The following is a 20,507-nucleotide window of genomic DNA, read 5'->3' as shown; positions in this document are numbered from 1 at the left end:
TGGGGAGATTTAAAAAAAGAGAAAGATTGTGCACGGAGGGGCGCAGCTGGGTTTGCCCCGTGCACACGGAGAGCTCTGGCAAGCGAGAGTGTTCGGGGGTGTACAGCCACTATCTGCCCTCGGGGGGGACATGGTGGGGCAGGAGGGGGGAGCTGGGGGTCTCGACCCTCATCAATCTCACTCAGAACCCGCTTCAAGACACCAGAGGGGCCCAACCCCGCAGGCCAGAAACCCCCATCCTGTTCAGCATACGCACGGGGGCGAGGAAAAGACCCCACTATTGTACACAGCGGGAGGATGGCACACACACACCGAACTGCTCCAACCGACAACTTGGTCCTCTTTTGAGGAGAAAAACTACATCTAAGGGCGCGTTTGAGAACGAGAAATGACTTCAGACAGGTAAAAATGGCGAAAGTGTCATGGGATGTCAAAATAAGATGGTTTAATAGTGTCACGTCCCACTCTTACACTTGATCACACCCACGTCTGACACTTACTGTCAGCAAACAAGCATAATCTGTCTTCTGTGTGACACGCCACACGCCACAAACGTTTACTACTTTTAATTATTTGAGCAAATAGTTTCAAAAGATTAAAAATGATGGGGAATTAAATCGTGAAGCAGGACATATTTACAACTGATGGTCTCTATATGGTTCCATGAAGAACATTTAACATCCATGGAACCTTTCAAATGCAGAAAAGGTTCTTTAGATTTTTTAAATGTTCTTCAAAATGGTTCTTTTAGGAACTGTTCACTGAAAAAGTTCTTTGGGGAACCAAAAATGGTTCTTCTTTGGCATCACTGCAAAAACCTAAAATCATTTGAAACCTTGTTTATTTAAAATGAGAGGGGAAAAAGATTTCATAAAGAGACCTGAACAAAAAGAAATTTCCACACTGTCTCACAACAGGGTTATTATTGTTAATAAAAATTAGAATCTTGAAAAAATATATTATGTGAAAAAAACTAAACATTAACTTAAATAAAATAAAATATTGAAAACAAATCATTTTATTTCAGCTTGCCAGCTAGTTTCATTTAGTTTAAGCTGAAGTAATAAAATAAGTAAAACTCGACAAACTACAAATAATTATTAAAACTTAATAAAAACTATAGATATAAAATAAAAAAACTGAACAATTAAATCAAATATAATACATTTGATTTCAGTTGCCAGTACAACATTTTATGTTTTATTTTATTTTATTTTATTTAGATTAAATAAAGGTGCTGAAGTAATAAAATAACTTAAACTCAATAAACTAAAACTAATAATTAATACTTAATAAAAACTATAGATACAAAACAAACCTGAACAATAAAATACATTTTATTTCTGCTCGTTGCCAGTACAACATTTCTTATTTTTTTTATTTTATTTAGATTAAATTAAGGTACTAAAATAAATAAAACTAAATAAACTAAAACTAGAAACTAAAAAAACACCATATAGACACATAAAAAAATCTAACAAATGGCAAAACTTTAACTCAAATTAAAATTAAAACTAAGTCTAATTCAAAATTTTATCAAAATATTATCAAATAATAAATGATAATAAAACATCACTCAAAAAAAAATATATATATATATTAAAATAAATTTTATTTCTGCTAGTTGCCAGTACATTTCTTTTTTTTTTATTTACAATAAATTAAAGTACTAAAATAACTAAAACTAAATCTAGAAACTAAAAAGCCAAAAAGCACCATATAGACACATTAAAAATTCCAAAAAACTTAAACTTAAGTAAATTTAATTCAAAATATTACCAAATAATCAATGATAATAAAACAACCATTCAAAATAAAATTAAATAGAAATGTATATTATTTCAGCTAGTTGCCAACATTTCTTCTTTTTTATTTTATTTTATTTTATTTAGATTAAATTAAAGTACTTAAATTAACTAAAACTAAATAAACTAAAACTAGAAACTAAAAAGAAATTTTAAAAATCGTTATACAGACAGATAAAAAAAATAACTCAAATTAAAATAAAAAATAATTTTTTTCCAAAATATTACCAAATAATCAATGATAATAAAACAACAATAAAAAACTGTGCTCAGACAGCAAAGAATGGATTTAAAAGTTGGATACACGCAACAACAATAATAGTAAGAACAACAAAAAACAGAACAATAAAATAAAATAGTTTCTGGTTTCTAGATCAGACAACATTTATTTTGTTTTATTTAGATTAAGTTAAAATACTAAAATAACTAAATCTAAATAAAAACTATATAGACATAATTATAAAATTACTAAAACATCAACTAAAAAGTAAGATGAAAACTAAAATGTATTCAAAATATTACCAAATAATAAATGATAATTTAAAAAAACTCACAAAAACAGAACAATAAAATAATATAAAACAAAATAAAATAAAAGTAAAATAAAAAATTTTTTTTCTTTTTTTACTAAATTACTAAAATGACTAAAACCTTAACTTAAATTACAATTAAAACTAAAACTAATCCAAAATATTAATAAATAATCAATGGAAATAAAGCAACACTGGTTTCAAACTGTGCTCAGACACCAAAAACTCCATTCAAAAGTCAAAATTAACTGAGAAATATTGGTAACACTCATCTCAACACTCAAGGGAGAAAAAACTGAAACTAAGCTGATTCTTGAATGAAACACAAACGAGATATCCTGAACTTTAAAAGAGCAATGCCATTTTCCGTTAAACATATTACTGCCAAGTATTAGGGATAGAGAAAGAGAGAAAAACAGCAGGCGTATGAGTGTATCTGTATAAAAGTGTGTGTGTGTGTGTGTGTGTGTGTGTGTGTGTGTGTGTGTGTGTGTGTGTGTGTGTGCGTTAGAGAAAGATGGAGAGAGTGCTTTGCGTGAATGTGTACTCGGATGATAAGGAGGGTAATTAATTTTGTTTAATTAATTGCTACAATGCTGCTATCATCACAGGGAGTGAAGAGCACAACTTCTACTGTTCTAAAGTGGCCACACACACACACACACACACACACACACACACACTGTAACCTCATAAAGGTTGAGGACACGTTCACAGATGAGAAGACAAGCCCTCATAAACACGGATCCCTACATCTGTGAATCATTTGCAAACTAATTCATGAACAAAACACAGACAACTGATGGATCCAAGATACATAAACCAACGTTTCCAGTAAGAAAATCACATGAACGGAGCAAACACGAGCTACACGACTGATGTAAACCATGTTCATGCACACCATTCCCATCATACATGACTGTAAACATCAGCGAGTGGGAAAGAGAAGAGAGAGAAAGAGAACGGGATGGCAGAGGACAAGGGCCAAAATGTAAAAATCAATTTGCCAACTAAAACAGATGACCCTAAACTCAGTGTGGGGTTGGTAATGGTGGGGGGGGCTCCCTCTGTAAATTCAATTTACGCAGCCCTACCAACTCAATTTGTGCTTCCATTTGGGGGCAGAAGAGAGAAGCGGCGCCACGGGATCAAGCGTCCCTCCAGGCCCCTGCGGCTCCTCTACATATGTTCCTCTTCCCAAACCTAATAATACCCACTCCAGCCAGAGCCAGGTATCTCCAGTCTGCGTTACACACACAAACACATTGTTTCTTTTCTTTGTGCCGTTGTACAATTGCCTTTCACACACTTCTGTTCTTATTGTTTCTTACTGACTGGGATATTGGCCTACTGCTTGCATTTACACTGTAATACAAAGATTTGAGTGAAATAAGCTTCTACACATTTTTATGTTCAATAAATTTGGCAGACGCTTTTATCTAAAGCAACTTGCATTGCATTCAAAGTCTGCAGTTTATTAATTCATGCATTCCCTTGGAATCAAACTCTTGACCTTGCTGTTGCAAACACCATGCACTACTTGAGCAGTTATGTTCTATATATAATATTTAATGCAAAGTCTGACTTTGCATTGAAATGTCTTTACATTTTTACCAGTGCGGTCAAATAATGAGTTTAGAAAATATGAAAAAATTGCAGCTGATATTGCTTCCGCTTCAGTGCTCACAGTGGAAAAGTCAAGTGGAAATGTGCACAGTGTGCTTTCTTTTATAATACACATTATGTTGTATGCATGCATGAAATCTATAGTATATAAATGTATGTGGCATAAATAATATGTGTAGTATGGTGGCAAAACTGTAATCTAATTTGTAATTTAAAAATGCAAAAATATTTTTAAATGTTATTAAAAACAGCAGAATTAAATCTTAAAAATATTATTTTAATTATATTAAAATATTAATTATATTATTTTAATTATATTTAAAATAGTTAAATAAGCAATCCAAAAAAAAAAAAACATGTATTAACTGAAATATTTTTTTTTTAAATCACATTTTATTTCAGGTATTTGCCAGCTAGTTTCATTTAGTTTAAGCTGAAGTAGAAAAACCAACTAAAACTCTACAAACTAAAACTAACTCAAACTTAATAAAACCTAGATCCAAAAAAAAAGTAACAAGTTTTCTTTCTCCCAAACAAGAGGGATGGATATGTGCAGGCTCAATGTAATTAAAAAAAAAAAACATTTTAGAAATATATTATTAAAAATAACATAATATTATATATTAAAAATATCATTCATAGTTAAGCAATTCAAAAAATGTATTACTTGAAATAAAATACACAGTAACTGAAAATAAAATTTTTCAAAATTACATTTTATTTTCAGATGTTTGCCAGCTAGTTTCATTTAGTTTAAGCTGAAGTAGTAAAATAACTAAAACTCAACAAAATTAAAACTAAAACTTATAAACTTATAAACTAAAAAAAATAAAACCTAGATCCCAAAAAAATGATGATAATAAATGATAGTGAGGGGGATGGATATGTGCAAAAGGCTTAATGTATTTAAAAATGTTAAAATATTTAAGAAATGTATTATTAAAAATAAATGTACTTTAAAAATATCATTTAAAAATAAAATAAAAATAAAATAACAATAAATAAATAAATAAATAAAGTGCAGTATGGTAGCAACTCAAAACTGTTTTTCTCTCTTCCATACCAAAGGGATGGACAAAATGCTTAATGTAATGTAAAATGTTACAATATTTTATAAATTTGTCATTAAAAATAACAAAATTAAATCTTGAAAATATTATTTAAAAATTATATTTAAAATAGTTAAATAAGGAACTCGAAAAATTATTACTTGAAATGAAATAAACATTAACTGAAATCAAATAAAATATTTAAAAAAAATACATTTTATTTCAGCTATTTGCAAGCTAGTTTCATTTAGTTTAAGATCAAGCAGTAAAATAACTAAAAACTTATAAAACAAAATAATAATTTAAAAAATAAAATATAAAAAAAATAAAATAAAATAAAATGTGGAATAAATAATAAGTGCAGTATAGTAGCAACTTAAACCTGTTTTTCTCTCTCCCAAACAAGAGGGATGTGCAAAATGTAATTTAAAATTATACAAATATTTTAGAAATATATTATTTGAAATAACAAAATTAAATATTGAAAATATCACTTTAAAATGATATTTAAAATAGTAAAATGTGCAACCTAAAAAATGTATTACTTTAAATAATTTAAACATTATCTGAAATAAAATAAAATATATATTTTTTTTAAATTGCATTTTATTTCAGCTATTTGCCAGCTAGTTTCATTTATTTTAAGCTGGAGTAGTAAAATAACTACAACTGAAAAAACTCGAACTAATGAAAACTATAATAAAAAAAAAAACTAAAATGGAACAATAAATAAAATTAAATCAATAAATAAAGAAAATACAGTTAAATTAGCAACCCAAATTAAACTTGGCCTGATATGAGTGAATGACTCGAAAAAAAAAAAAAAAACTCTTATCGTGTTGGAAATTCTCAAAGGGAGTTTTTGCAGACAGAGCCACGCTTCAGTAGTTCTTTCGGCCTTGGGAAATTATGACAGACAGCTCCCGAATCTGAGGCTGTCCCGAAAGAAAAGCTGCTTCCCGTTTCTGTCTGTTTCGGTGTGCCTCAAAGCGACACTTCCAACCCTGAGCGAGTTCAAACTGTGATTATTTTGGGGTTTTAGGCTACCGTTTTTATTTTTAGGTGACACAAAACCCTGAGGTACACGTGTACAGATTTGACCCCACGCACTTGTGTTTACAGACGGCTGGTCTCTGATTTGCTGACAGTATGTCAGACAGACATAGACACCGTTCACGGGTTCTACCAGCCACAAGAAACGGAAATGCGGTTTGAGATGTGGACGAAAAACCATAGAGAGAGAGAGAGAGAGAGAGAGAGAGAGAAAGAGACAGATAAAGAGCGAACAGGTTTGGATGGAGTGGTTACACATACAGACTGTTATATCCACATATATAATCGAGTGAGATCAGACAGGCTTCATCTAAATCTCCACCTCTTTTATTCATTCTGTCTGTCTCTATTTTCTCTCCTTTTCTGTTTCTTTCTCTCTCTCCCTCTCTCAGCTGCTTGGATTCTTGCTCTATTTTTTCCCTCGCTCTGATTGGCCGCAGAGGTGCTTTTCTGCCCTCTGATTGGATGAGAACTCTCTCTCTCCTTCTTGTTCTACCACTTTCTCTCCTTTTTCCCATAATGCCCATGGTTGGTGAGCAGGAGCTAAGGGTCTGTCCAATCATTGTCTGAGCCATCAATCAAAGCTGACGGGCCCAAGCGACATGAAAAGAAACCTCAGTGGCAGCCATTAACCGAGCACCCCCCTCCACCCCTCTCTCTCCCTCTTTCGCTCTCCCTCTCTCAACCCCCCGTGCTTTGTTTTCCTTTCAGCAGACAAAAACGGACTGACAAGATGGAGGGTTGGACATTAATCAAACCACCCCATGGAACCACCTCTTCCTCCTGATAATAAATAAATTCCACTCTTCTCATTGGACAGATGCTCACATTTTCGCCTCGGTTTTCCTCCTCCTCCTCGCTCGTTCGCGCTCGCTCGCTCGGTTTTAAGGATCCTCATCTGCTCTCAGTCAGAGTAATTCCCCACAGATCAGAGCAGGGCAGGTGTTTGCTTCACCCTCGTCCCTCTCCGGGGGCCGTGTTGCCCTGACAACTGACCATCCCGAGCCTTTCTGCGCGTTCGCGGCTACCGTATGCGCGTTCTGTTTGGTTTGGACCAATGCTCACCCCCTGCGCTTTAATTGAACATGCGCTTCTCAGCGGGAAAACGCGCGGAGAAAAGAACCGCCGCGAAAAAACACGTTCTTTCTACACGCATGACTATGAATGTCAGACCGCTGCGTCTGTGCGAATGGGTTTTCTTGGAGTCTTGCTGGTGGAAAATCATAGTCAGCCCTAGAGAATGCATATAAAAACAGCCTTTGTTGATTTGGAAACATGACAGCTGGTCTTTTCCTGTCCTACTGCCGTGACAGACAGAACAACAAGATTCCCGAGATGAGTCAAACACTTCTAATTAAAACCGAACTGAGGGTTTTTGAAGAATGGGTCCGTGTTCAGAACAACAAAACACAATGCAACCCAGCTGCTTGGGTCTGTAGTCATCCAAACACAACGAAACCAAGTATACGCGGCAAAAAACAAAAACAAAACAGCTGTTTGTGCTTATATAATATTGAAAAGATCAAAAGAAAACACAGAATTAGTGTTTGAGCTTGTTTTAAACCAATGCAAGATCAAAACGAAAAAGCAAAAACAGCTGTTTGGACGTATAGTGTTTATATATGGACCACAAAACCAGTAATAAGGGTCATTTTTAGTTTAAATTGAGATTAATGCATTATAATAATTTATGCATTATGTAACTGAATAAATAGGATTTGGCTGAGATACAACTATTTTAAAATCTGTAATCTGAGGGTGCAAGACAAATCAAAATATTGAGAAAATCGACTTTAAAGTTGTGCAAATTAAGTTTTTAGCAATGCATATTACTAATCAAATATTTAGTTCTGGTATATTTACGGTAGGACATTTACTAAATATCTTAATGGAACATGATCTTTACTTAATATCCTAATGATTTTTGGCATAAATGAAAAATCTATCATTTTGACCCATACAATGAATTGTTAGCTATTGCTACTAATATATCCGTGCTACTTATGACTGGTTTTGTGGTCCAGGGACACATATATAAGTTCAAACAGCTGTTTTCCAAACAAAACAAAAAGAATAGCAATGCAACCAAAAAAATTAAACAAAACAGCTCTTTGGACTGGTACAATATATTAAAGGTCTAAAGAAAACACATTTGATCTTGTTTTAAACGAATGCAAGATCAAAACAGAAAAGCAAAAACAGCTGCTTGGACGTATAGTGGATATATATGGACCACAAAACAATCATAAGGCTCAATTTTTTAAAAGAAAATTGAGATTTATGCATTATAATCATAATCATAATCATTTATGCATTATTCAATTGAATAAATAGGATTTGGCCGAGATACAACTATTTTAAAATCTGTAGGGTGCAAGAAAATCACCTTTAAAGTTGTACAAATCAGGTTTTTAGCAATGCATATTACTAATCAAAAATTAAGTTTTGATATTTTTATGGTAGGAAATTTACTAAATATCTTCATTGAACAAGATCTTTACTTAATATCCTAATGATTTTTGGCATAAAAGAAAAATCTATCATTTTGACCCATACTATGTATTGTTGGCTGTTGCTACAAATGTATCTGTGCTGCTTATGACTGGTTTTGTGGTCCAGGGTCACATATATAAATTCAAACAGCTGTTTTCCAAACAAAACAAAAAGTATGCAATGCAACAAAAAACTGAGCCTAAAACAACAGTTTGGACTTGTACAATATATAAAAGATCAAAAGAAAACACAAAAACAGCTGTTTGGACTTATTCATACAAAAGATTCAAACAAAACAAAAAATGAAAACAACAAACAGCTGTTTGGACTTATATTGCGCATAGAAAGTCAAATCAAAACAGCTTGATTGCTTGATCTTGTATTACACAAATGCAAGATCAAAACAAAACTATAGAAAAAGAAAAGCACAAAAAGAGAAAAAAACTGCAGTTTGAGCTATTATACATTATTAAAAGATCCAAACAAAACAAAGAAAAGCAAAAGAAAGCTAAAAAAAACGGTTTGAGCTTATACATCCAAAAAATTCAAAGTACAAAAAAATAAAAAATAAAAAAAAAAATATATATATATATATATATTCTGAACAACACAAAAAAAATACAAAAAAGCCATGTTTATACAAAATATTATATACAAAAGATCCAGACTAAACAAAAAGTACAACAATGCAACAAAAAACATCAAGACAAGACAAAACAGCATGGTTGTTTGATCTTGTATTACACAAATGCAAAATCAAAAAACTAACTAGACAAAGAAAAACAAACAAACAAAAAAAACATAACATCAGCACACACACAAAAACTGTTGTTTGGGCTTATATTATAAGCAAATAAAAATCCATACAAAAAAATGTGGTTTGAATTTATACATGCAAAAAATGTTACAAAATAAGTAAAAAAAATAATTTGAGCTATTATATACCCACAAAATCTGAACAAAACGAAAAAATACAAACAAACAAACAAACAGAAAAAATGTCAGTCTGCATTTATGTTCTACATACAAAAGATCCAGTATAGCAATGCAACAAAAAAACAAAAACTGCTTGGATTCACATTGCACATATACAATTAAGCAATAAGGTACGAGAGGCCGTGCTGTATCGTGAATAAATCACGGCTGAAGGGCAAGTACCTTATTGCTTTTATAAAACGGTTACCACACAATAAAAATATTAAAATCAAAAATATATATTAATTTATATATATTAAGTTGTACGTTTTCATAAAGTAAAATCATTAACTGCCTTCCGCTGTAAAAAGTAGTCCCTAACTGCTGCAGCTGTGTTTACGTTGCTAAGGGTGGTTGCTAAGGGGGTTCAATGATACACAAAACCGTTGAGTGAAGCGGTCATAGCAGTGCCGTATCATGAATACGACACAGCTGCTGACCAATCAGAATTGAGGAATGGAACTAACCGTTTTATAAAAGAAAATAAAAAAGGTGGATTGATCTTTTACATGCAAAAAATCACACAATTTTAGTAAAAATGGATTTGAGCAATTATATATACACAAAAATTGTCAGTCTGCACTTATGTTCTACATACGAAAGACCCAGACAAAACAAAAAGTATAGCAATGCAACAAAAAAACTAAAACAAAAACTGATTTATATTGCACATATACAAAGTCAAAACAAACCAGCATAATCACTTGATTTTACAACAAATCAAACAAAACTAGGCAAAGAAAAGAGAAGAAAAAAAAACACAAAAACCATAGTTTGGGCTTATATTATACAAAATTAAATATCCAAACAAAATAAAGAAAATCAAAAGAAAACTTGGTGAAAAAAATGATGGTTTGAGCTTCTACATGAAAAAAAAATCAGATAAAATATGTTAACAAATGATTTTGAGCTATTATATATGCATTAAATCAGAACAAAACAAACAAAATAAAACAAAAAATATAAACAAAAACAAAAATCGTCAGTCTGTGCTTATGTTAAGATCCAGACAAAACAAAGTGGGAAAAACAAACAAACAAAAAAGCATATAGCTTATATTATAAAAGTAAAGTGGGAAAAACAAACAAACAAACAAAAAAAGCTTATGAGCTTATATTAAACATACAAAAGACCCAAACAAAACAATCAAAGCATGTGTGAATGTCATCCTTATTTTCAGTGTCTAATCCCTTAAAAAAACAATGTATTTCATGACTGGGATTAAGATAACTGAATTAGACTTCTGTCGGCTTGTCTACGATGCTTGTGGAGCCCTAAATAAAAGTGCAAAGTCATTTAAAGGCACAGACGTCCAACTGATAGATCATGCTTCCGTCGGGGAGGATTGTTCCCTCCGAACAATCATTTCCTTCCCCTTGACAGGTAGAAGAAGACAAATGAAAAGTTAAGATGGCACGTGGAGGCGTGTTAGTGAGCCGCAACGGGTACCGCGGCACCCTGCCTTGCAGGGCATTGTGGGATATGTCCTCCACCGAAGTGGCTGCCCAGATGACATATTACAGCTCTGCGGGAAACGCACGGGCCTACAGGAGGAGGCGTTCCTCCCTGCGTTCTGCAAACGTTTAATTTCGGCTTGTCTTCCCCGCTGCTCTTACCCAGGTTCAGCGAGAGCCCCGCGGAGGGCCGAGGCGTGTTTGCGTTGGCCCCTTCAGAGAAGGATGTGAGCCCGGAGGACAGTTTAACGCTCCGACTTTCAACTTTGAAGTTTTCTTTGACTGCGCAGCGAAAATATTGGCCGACGCAGCTCGACCTCTTCTCATATTCGTAAATCAACCCGAGCCGTCAGAGATCAAACGGCTGCGCCGAAACGCCGTTTGAAATATTCGCTTCCTCGCAACGTTTACATCCTCACATTAGATAAAGGAAAACATTGCGGCCTCCATCCTGGTGGCAAATTCAAAGCGGTTTACGCCGGCGATAACACAACGACACAATGAGGATGTCTGAACCTGCAGAAACAAAAGAAGCCCATTGATTTGCTGTTAGCAGATCTGATGAGTGGAAACACAGGCAGAGTCTGTGCGACGGCTGGATCGGTGAAGATATCGTCCCCAGTGCGACGCCGCTGGTTTCCCGAACCCCAATCTGTTGTATCATTGACACGTAAATGGATTAGGGTCATGTATCACTGATAATGGTCTAGCCCAATGCTGGTGTGTCTGCGCTTCGGCTTGTGTGTGCGCGATAAGGCCTATTGATTATGTACCATATGCAGTTCCCACGCCGTCCTTTGTGCCATGTGTTCGGTGATGTGTTTTTTTCCCCAGAAAGGGGTGGGTGCGGTAATACAGCTGGTGAGTGCGGGGTTAATTTACTCACGCAGCCGTGGGCCTTCAGGAGCCTGCGTGCCTCTGGAAGGGTCTGGAAAGGTAAAAACCGTACGGTAAGAACAGAACCTGCAATCGAGACAAAAAGACGCCACACGTTCAAGACAGACGAGTCCTTTTTAATGGATATAATCACAGTGGTTTGGAAATGAGAACTGTACTGCTGCGTTTTCTGACTGATAAGGCCACAGTGAGGAGTCCGATATAGGAGGCACGTGTGTATTTCACGGTACACACAGAAAACACATTCACATTACACGCCGGGGCACACTTTCAACATGTGATCAACTAAAATACCACAAGTCTGAACGACATCAATCACGATGTGACCCCCCTACCAAGTGACACGCATGTCATTTTACAGGAGAGCGATGCTTAACCATCTGCCACTGTGTTCACAGCTTTAGTCTACTTGGTTTCAAAGTTTTAGCGCACGACAAACAGTGTGTGATAACGTCTGGCAGTGATGCTGGAGGTACGGCGAAGCTACTGTTTTTCCATCTACTTCTAGCTGTGACTCAGGGGTTCGTTTTGCGATTTCAAATCAATAAGAAGTCACCGTCTTGGGTAATCAACACGACAAAAATCATACAAACGTTGTTTGTCATGTACTCTACGGCTTAGACAAAACATTTCGAATACATACTTAAAGGGATAGTTCACTCAAGAATAGGGCTGCACGATTTCTGGGGAAAAATTAAATTGCATTTAAAGGAGAAGTTTACTTCCAGAACAAAAATTTACAGATAATGTACTTACCCCCTTGTCATCCAAGATTTTTCTTTCTTCAGTTGTAAAGAAATTATGTTTTTTGAGGAAAACATTTCACGATTTTTCTCCATATAGTGGCCTTCTATAGTGCCCCGAGTTTGAACTTCCAAAATGCAGTTTAAATGCGCCTTTAAAGGGCTCCCAGCCGAGGAATCAGGGTCTTATCTAGCGAAACGTACAAAATTTACATACTTTTTAACCTCAAACACTCGTCTTGTCTTGCTCTGCCTGAACTCTGTTTTTTCCGTTCAACTCCCATCATATTTTCTCCCTCAACTTCAAAAATCATTTCAAAATCATCCTACACCGCTGCAGAAGTGCCGACCCAGTGTTTGCAAAGTGAACATGCAAAGATGATCAAACACCCTTAACAAAAAAAAGCGATGTAGGGTGATTTTAAAATTGAAGGAGAAAATGAGATGGGAGTTTTTCGACATGCCCCAACTGTCTTGAACCGGAAAAGTGCGAAAAGGCGAGTGTTTTAGGTTAAAAAGTATATAAATTGTATTAAAAAGACCCTTCTTTCATGGCTGGGATTGTTTAGAGCCCATTGAAGCCGCATTTTGTAAGTTCAAACTCGGGGCACCATAGAAGTGCACTATATAGAGAATAATCCTGAAATGTTCTCCTCAAAAAACATATTTTTTTTATGAATGAATGAAGAAAAGAAAGACATGAACATCTTGGATGACAAAGTGGTGAGTACATTATCTGTAAGTGATTGGTCTGGAAGTAAACTTCTTTAAAAAAAAAAAAAAAAAATTCTAATAAATTATTATTCTTAAAAACAACATTAAAATAAGATCTCCTAATTTACAATATTTAAGCTTTTTATTTTATACAACTGTTTTTTCTGGATCTCAAATCTGATTGGCTGATAAGAGTACGATATTAGAGCGATATCAGAGCTCCTCCAACCTTCAATTCACTATTTGTAGCATGGATCACTTCGCTTGCTGTATTTCTTACAGCGAGTGTCATGGTGGATGCATAAATCCATTATAACGTTTTTTGGCAGAAAACACTATAAAAAGTCTGTTTATAAGTGCATCTCATTACAAATTTGAGACAATGGATGTTAAAATTGTTTTAAAGTCATAACATAATATTCTGCAAGTTATTGTGAACCGTGTACCTGTAAATCATACTTTGTGTGAAAAGGAATAAAAGTTGTCTGAGTTTTACTGCCTCTAGTGTTCATTTCAACTGGAAACTGCAGTAATTCGTACATATACGAATATACGAACGTTTTTTCAGTTTTCTAAAAATGTATATAGAGGCACGTATTTCCAATAAGCCTGTATGTCATACGTGACCTAAAGCACAGCACAAGTACAGATTTAATGCAAATCGAGCCGCTTTGAGATACTGAAAACACTGGATCATGAGTTGCTCACGTGTAAACCTTCGTTCATCTTCAGAACACAATTTAAGATATTTTTGATGAAATCCGAGAGCTTTCTGACTCTGCATAGACAGCAATGCAACTGACACATTCAAGACCCAGAAAGGTAGTAAGGGTATCGTTGAAATAGTCACAGTTAAAATGTGACATCAGTGGTTCAAACTTAATTTTATGAAGCTAAGAGAATACTTTTTGTGCGCAAAGAAAACAAAAATACATTACATTACTGTCTATAGAGGGTGAGACACCTCTCAGATTTAATCAAAAATGTCTTCATTTGTGTTCCGAAGATGAACGAACATCTTACGGGTTTGGAACAACATGAAGGTGAGTAATTAAAGACAGAAATTATATTTTTGGGTGAACTATCTCTTTAAGTAAATGAACTATCCCGTTAAGGTTAACAGCAGAATTTTGTGCCATAAGTTTGATTTCAAATTCTTCAGCTAACTAAGTTCACTGGGATGTCCAATGGAAGTCAACACTCAATGCTCAAATGTTGCTTGCGCCTCCTCAAACGAGCCCACCAGTGGATCATCAGCTGGGTGTGGTCTTTTCCGAAGCCTCTTGGCCTCATTCTGAAGCTTCTGTCGTATGTAGCCCTTTATTTCCGAATCAGTCTTTCCGGGGAAGAACCTCTGCACCGTCCCTGTGGAGAATGTTTCACTGCTAATCAAAACGGCAAACCTGAGACCACAATTAATCACAAACTTCACAATAGCCTGATTGCAGTTAATGAAATGGAACTGAACGTTTTCTCGAACTAACCCGTTCAGTACTTGTTACAAACAGTTCCTTATACGTACTTAAAATGGCCTGGATCTCATGTGCCGGAAGAGCTGGCTTAGGCATCCCTCGCTTGCTGTTAACAATGCCTGAGATTGAGTGAGAGGCCAGACAGTCTCTGTCGTAGAGGCTGCGTAGCAGGTCGTTGGTGAGTTTCTGAGCGGTGGTCCCTGTGTTGCAGCGCTCTAGGAGATCAGCAGTGATAACCTGGAGAAAAAAAACAAAAAAATAGCTATTAAAATGCAGTCAACAACCAACGCATGACTAATTTTTACAACGGATAATAAAACGGAATTAAAATAATCAACAATATACGTTATTATTGATTAGTCAGGTACAAAATGCATTACTACGACCTAAAAACATTTAATTTGATTTTACTATTCCTATAATGCATGCATTTCTATTTTGCAAAACAATGCATTCTAACAGAAAGCAATTTAATGTTTCTACCAATGTTAAACTTTGAATATTTCATAGAGATTGTGCTGTCATTCCAATATTAGTTAAACATCATATTCTAGTTTTAAACAAACCACAACTGAACTTAAAATCATAAATGCAGGTAATGATATTTTTATAGAAACAAACAGTAAATAATGCATAATGCAAAAAATATTGCATAATTCATATATATTAAGATAACTGTTCACACTAAATTTGGTTTGGTAATTTTACTCATTTTAGTTGTTTAAACTGTTCTGCTGCTTTTAATTGACAATGACAATATTTTGGAGGGAAAAAAAGTAAAAAAAAAGATGCATTAAGAGCCAGGGGGTGAAAACTTTTGAACAGAATGAAGGTTTTTCTCATTTTGCCTATATATTGTATTTTTTTTATTAGTACTGCCCTTCGGAAGCTACAGAAGATACGTACACGTTCCCCTGGAGACAAAATAAGTTAAATTTACCCTGATTTTCAAATTCAAGCTCTTAATGCATAGTTTTTTTCTTTCTGAAGCATCAGTGAGTGTTTGAACCTTTTGTTATAGTTGCATTTTATGAGTTCCTCAGTTGTACTCAGAGTGAAAAGATAGATCTCAAAAGCATACAGTCATTGTTGGAAACGGTTCAAATACACAACATTTTTTAAAAACCATAGCGTTTGTGGGACCTGAAGGATTTTTTTCTGAAAAACAGCAGGCAGTTTAACTATTCAGGACAAACAAGAGACTCATGAACTATTACTAAACGGAAAAAAAACAGCTGTGTATTATATAGGTAACAACACAGTATTGAATCAAGCGTATGTAAACTTTTGAACAGGGTCATTTTAATAAATTCAACTATAATTTTCTTACTAAATACAAAATAACATGCTTTTGGCATTATCTGAAATAATTAGCATTTAGCAGATTCTGCAGATTCTGCAAGGTGTATCTAAACTTTTGACCTCAACTGCATAAAAACATAAATTGACTTAATATTGTAACCTTTACCTTTAAACTATTTTTGCACACAATGTTTACATTACTCCCATTTGCAAAATGGACATGATTTGGGCATGAATTAATCAGAGAAATAACAGATTATTAAAAAATATGATAAACTATATAAATTTTTTAAGCATTTCATATTGTATTCTTTATTATAAAATACTCTGAACCCAATGTAAACATCACTTCACTTTTCTCATTGTTTGAAGGAGAGCATTGAACATTATGTATGAATAATCAAAGCAATAACCAGCAGATTAATCTAAAAACAGCTTTTTATTTCAAAAAGATTAAGATTCTAAGAAGAACTTTTAGCAAAAATGAGGCATTCTGAAGCTAATTATAGAGGCATCCAAAATGTAACTCTTACTTTTTGTTCGGGAAGCGTTCCATTCCTTTGAGACATTGTTTGTGTGACCTCATACTGACCACACCCCTGCTGCTCTGAACTTGCACATTCAGCTGTTCTTCCACTGAGCACCCTCGGAGGAGAAATGTGACTGGGTGGCCTGCTTCTCTCAGGTTCCCTTGGAATGCTGGGAGTTGCTGCTTCGTGACTGCCGCACAGCCATCTATCACTCTTCTCGATCAGCTCTTCAAGTGTCTGAGCCAACTTCCCACAAGCTGTGAAAAAAAATACGAATTTAGCCCAAAATTGTCTGACAACAAAAGGCGACCTGTTGTGTAACACGGCACACCACAGTAACACTAAATCTTTCTCTGACGTGAAGTTTCCTCATGAACTTGCTGAACTTTTTTTTTTCAAAATGAAATGATCTTGAAACATGAAATGATCTGTGAACGAGTTGGTTGTTAGCGAGATTTCAGCTCGGTGCACAACTTTCCTTGCCAATGGAAATGCACTTCTCTAAAAAAAAAAAAAACACATAAAGGGCACTTTGCCACATTTCAGAAGTCCACTGTTTTACCTGTAAGGCTTCTGATTTGCTCTCGAAGGCCGTCCATCTCCCTCTGCATACTCAACACCATGGCAATAAGCTCCGCCCTTGAACGTGATTGGAGGCTTCCAAGCACCTGGAAGAATATTATCCACGTCACATTATAAGCTGAGTGGAAACATGGGTTCAAACAAAGCCACTAGAAGGCAAGCCTGCAACCAATAGCCAAAAAAGCGTAACGGCTAAAGCTAACACTGCGGTGCAGGGAAAGAAAACCAGATGGCGTTCTTTTTAATGGATGTCAATTGAGCAGAGGCTTTACTATGCTGAATAAATAAATTATTGAATAAACAGCATATCAGCTAATCTTCAACCTGTTTTGGACTAAATGGTTTTGGATTTAACTATTTATAGAGTTTACACCAAAAAAAAAAAGATTTTATAAGAGAAGTCACGCGATTACAGCACTTCCCATTCATTCCTAAAGTATCCGTAAATGGAGATTGAATGTTGCACAACTCTAAAAACTGAAATTCAATGACGTCAAAGCCATAATGTGATTGGTTATCAAGGCACACATGATCCAGGTTGACCATTACGCTTTCTCCAACAGTAAATAATACAGACCGTTTCATCTCCCAATAGTAAGACAATCTCTGGTTCAAACTGGAATCAGTAATGTGCCAGAAATGCCCATGATTATTTTAAGCATGGAAAACAAGTGTTTGGTCCCGAACGAGTTGAAGTGCAATACACTTTGTCTCTAAACCCCTAAAAGCCATTTCACAGTAGATGTTCAGAATTAAGAAAACGTCAATATAACATTAGGTTGACATTGGACCCCACTGTTAGAAAGACGTTGCATTTTGGTTGAGAATGAAAATCAGGCTGACATCAGTATTTGACTTCAGATTGCCTTAATGTTGGATTTAGGTAACACAACCTAAAAACAACAAAATATCAATGTCAGTTGACGTCGGGTTTGGACATCAAATTAATGTCGACATTAGATGTCATCAGAATTGACGTTGAATTTTGGCCACCCAAGTTGCAACCGAAATTCAACCAAATATCAACATTTTAAGACGTTGTGTGCCTGATGGGTTAGTTTAATTTATGCAGTGAGTTAAATGTTAAATTGTTAACCCTGGCTTAATATAACGTCAATGCTGTCTCTTACTGAAATATGTAGTAGAAAACTCATGAAAGATTTACGTTATTTAAAAAATCCATATAGTTTTATACATATTTTGGACTATGGGGCCATTATGACATAAAATGGTTGTACTCCATGAGCTACTGGCGCTACCTGTTGCTATATTTACCGCAACACAACTCAAAAAATAAAATACTGATACAATGACCACAGCTACTGTGAGTGTACAGGTGGTGATGGATATAAGCGTAGGCTTAAACCAAATACCATACCATCAATTTTCTCCATAAGGAGTCTAAACGCTCCGGATATTGAATGAAATCTGCGCTGAGAAAAAAAAAATGTGGCTGCGGCATCATGACAAGCATTGGCATGTTTACATCCTGCCAGAATGGCATCTAGCATTTCTTGTCTAAGCTCTTTCAGTAGCTGTGGTCTACTAAAAGCTTTGAAGGCATCAGGGCTAAAGTGGAGAGAACAAAAACGCAGGTCTTTAGGTAGTTTTATTCGTCCACAGGCATCTTCCCATTCTTTGCTCCTCCTCTTATCGCTAGGAAAAGCAGTAAGAACTTCTCTTGTTGCCCTTCGACTACTTTATTTTCCGAGTGCAAAAATAGAAACAGATAGTGCCAGTAACTTACCAAGTGCAGCCATTTCACATTGACAGAATAATGGTGCCCCCCATAGTCCAAATTATGTATAAAATGATGTGGGGGTTTTTACTAAACGTAAGTCTTTCATGGATTTTCTGCTACATATTTCAGTAAGAAACATAATTTATGTTATATTAAACCATACGAGTCTTAATAACATAGCCCAGAAGTAGAATTTAGTGCCATAATACCTCCATAGTAAAATCTGCATCCCTTGTTGCATCTCCAAGGGTCTTGTCAACCTCAAAAGCCTGTTTAAGAGCAAGCAAAACACATATGAATGAAAATACAACAAACCAGCGGTTCAGGTTTGGTTTGCAACTTCAAAACAACATTGGCTAGCAATGCAAAAATGATCATTTTGAGGTTCCTCAAATTGGCAGAACCCTCTGGAGAACCTTCTAAAGATGCCTCAAATAGTCTAGTACAGTATTATATAGTTAGGATTCTAATAATGGAATTCCTTAAGGAACTAATGGCAGTTCCTGCAGGAACTCTTGGGGCTCCATTATGTAAGCTCCTCAGTGAACTGATTTCCCTTTTTGAAACGGTTCCTGAAGGTTCTCCAGAGGTTTTGGCAGTGTGATAATCTGAGGAAGTCCAAATGACGCCTCTAGTGTCTTCATTTTTACAGTATGTGATCCTATTAACCCTCATTAAACTAGGCTACAGATGCATTAAGACTGAAATACATCATTTAAAGCTTCTTAAATCACATGAAAGATTTAAATTTACATTGTATGTAATTTCATTATTACATTTTATTATTAAAATCTTAAAGGCTATACATGTCACTGGAACATGTTTTAATCTATTCAGCAATGCTTATCAGCTAAAAACAAAACTGATATTGATTCAGCAATAAAAAGGAACAGACCTTTGTTTTGAACTTGATATAGTCAGCATTGCAAGCTGAGATGTCCTCTCCATTTAGTTCTCTCCATTTTCTCCTCTTCGCCGGCTCTTGCTGAAAGACAGTCACATAATTAAATCAGGGGACTGCAAAACAATGACACATACGCAACAAAAGCTTGATGTTTACATACACTGAAGACGTGGTTCGCCCTGGCGCCGGTTTCTTCGGGTGTCTCTTCGTATCCCTCGTATCCATTGTACAGGATGCGCTTTGCTATTGTTTTTCTCCTCATCTTTCGCCCATTAGCCGTTTTCCTCGCCGAAATACCGTCCGGTTCTTTATCATGCCGGTCATGGCCACGCGCAGATCCGTGACAGCCTGATGACTTTCACGCTCGTGGCATTTCGATTAAAGTTAAAGACACTCTGGCGTGTCAACATCACGAGTGCGCCCTGAAACACTGGAAAACGACTAAAATGTGTGGAAAAGAGACCCTAAAAGTTTTAACACCGGCTAACATGTCTTAAATCTATAACAGTTTGAAGAAAAAAGACATCATGAACGGCTCATAATCTGTCATAGCTATGTATTAGCTAGTGTTAACATTAGGTCATTTTAATAACGTAAATCTCGCATCTGATGTTTATTTTGTACGTGAAAGTGAGAT

General features: G+C 35.1%; 1 protein-coding gene across 1 annotated transcript; it reads right to left on the bottom strand.

The window, feature by feature from the left end:
* Positions 1-14,460: 14,460 nt before the first annotated feature.
* LOC141323970 (BEN domain-containing protein 6) lies at positions 14,461-20,167 on the bottom strand. Its single transcript, XM_073833511.1, has 7 exons — positions 20,031-20,167; positions 19,862-19,951; positions 19,176-19,235; positions 17,206-17,311; positions 16,647-16,900; positions 14,862-15,048; positions 14,461-14,704 (listed from the first exon to the last, which is right to left on the bottom strand). Exons 1-7 carry the CDS (start codon positions 20,130-20,132, stop codon positions 14,541-14,543), a joined length of 963 nt encoding a protein of 320 aa, XP_073689612.1. The 5' UTR covers positions 20,133-20,167; the 3' UTR covers positions 14,461-14,540.
* Positions 20,168-20,507: the final 340 nt, after the last annotated feature.

This window comes from Garra rufa, chromosome 1, assembly GCF_049309525.1.
Source record: "Garra rufa chromosome 1, GarRuf1.0, whole genome shotgun sequence".
NCBI classification, from domain to species: domain Eukaryota; kingdom Metazoa; phylum Chordata; class Actinopteri; order Cypriniformes; family Cyprinidae; genus Garra; species Garra rufa.
The sequence above is the reverse complement of the archived record's forward strand: the minus strand, read 5'-3'. Positions and strand labels throughout refer to the sequence as shown.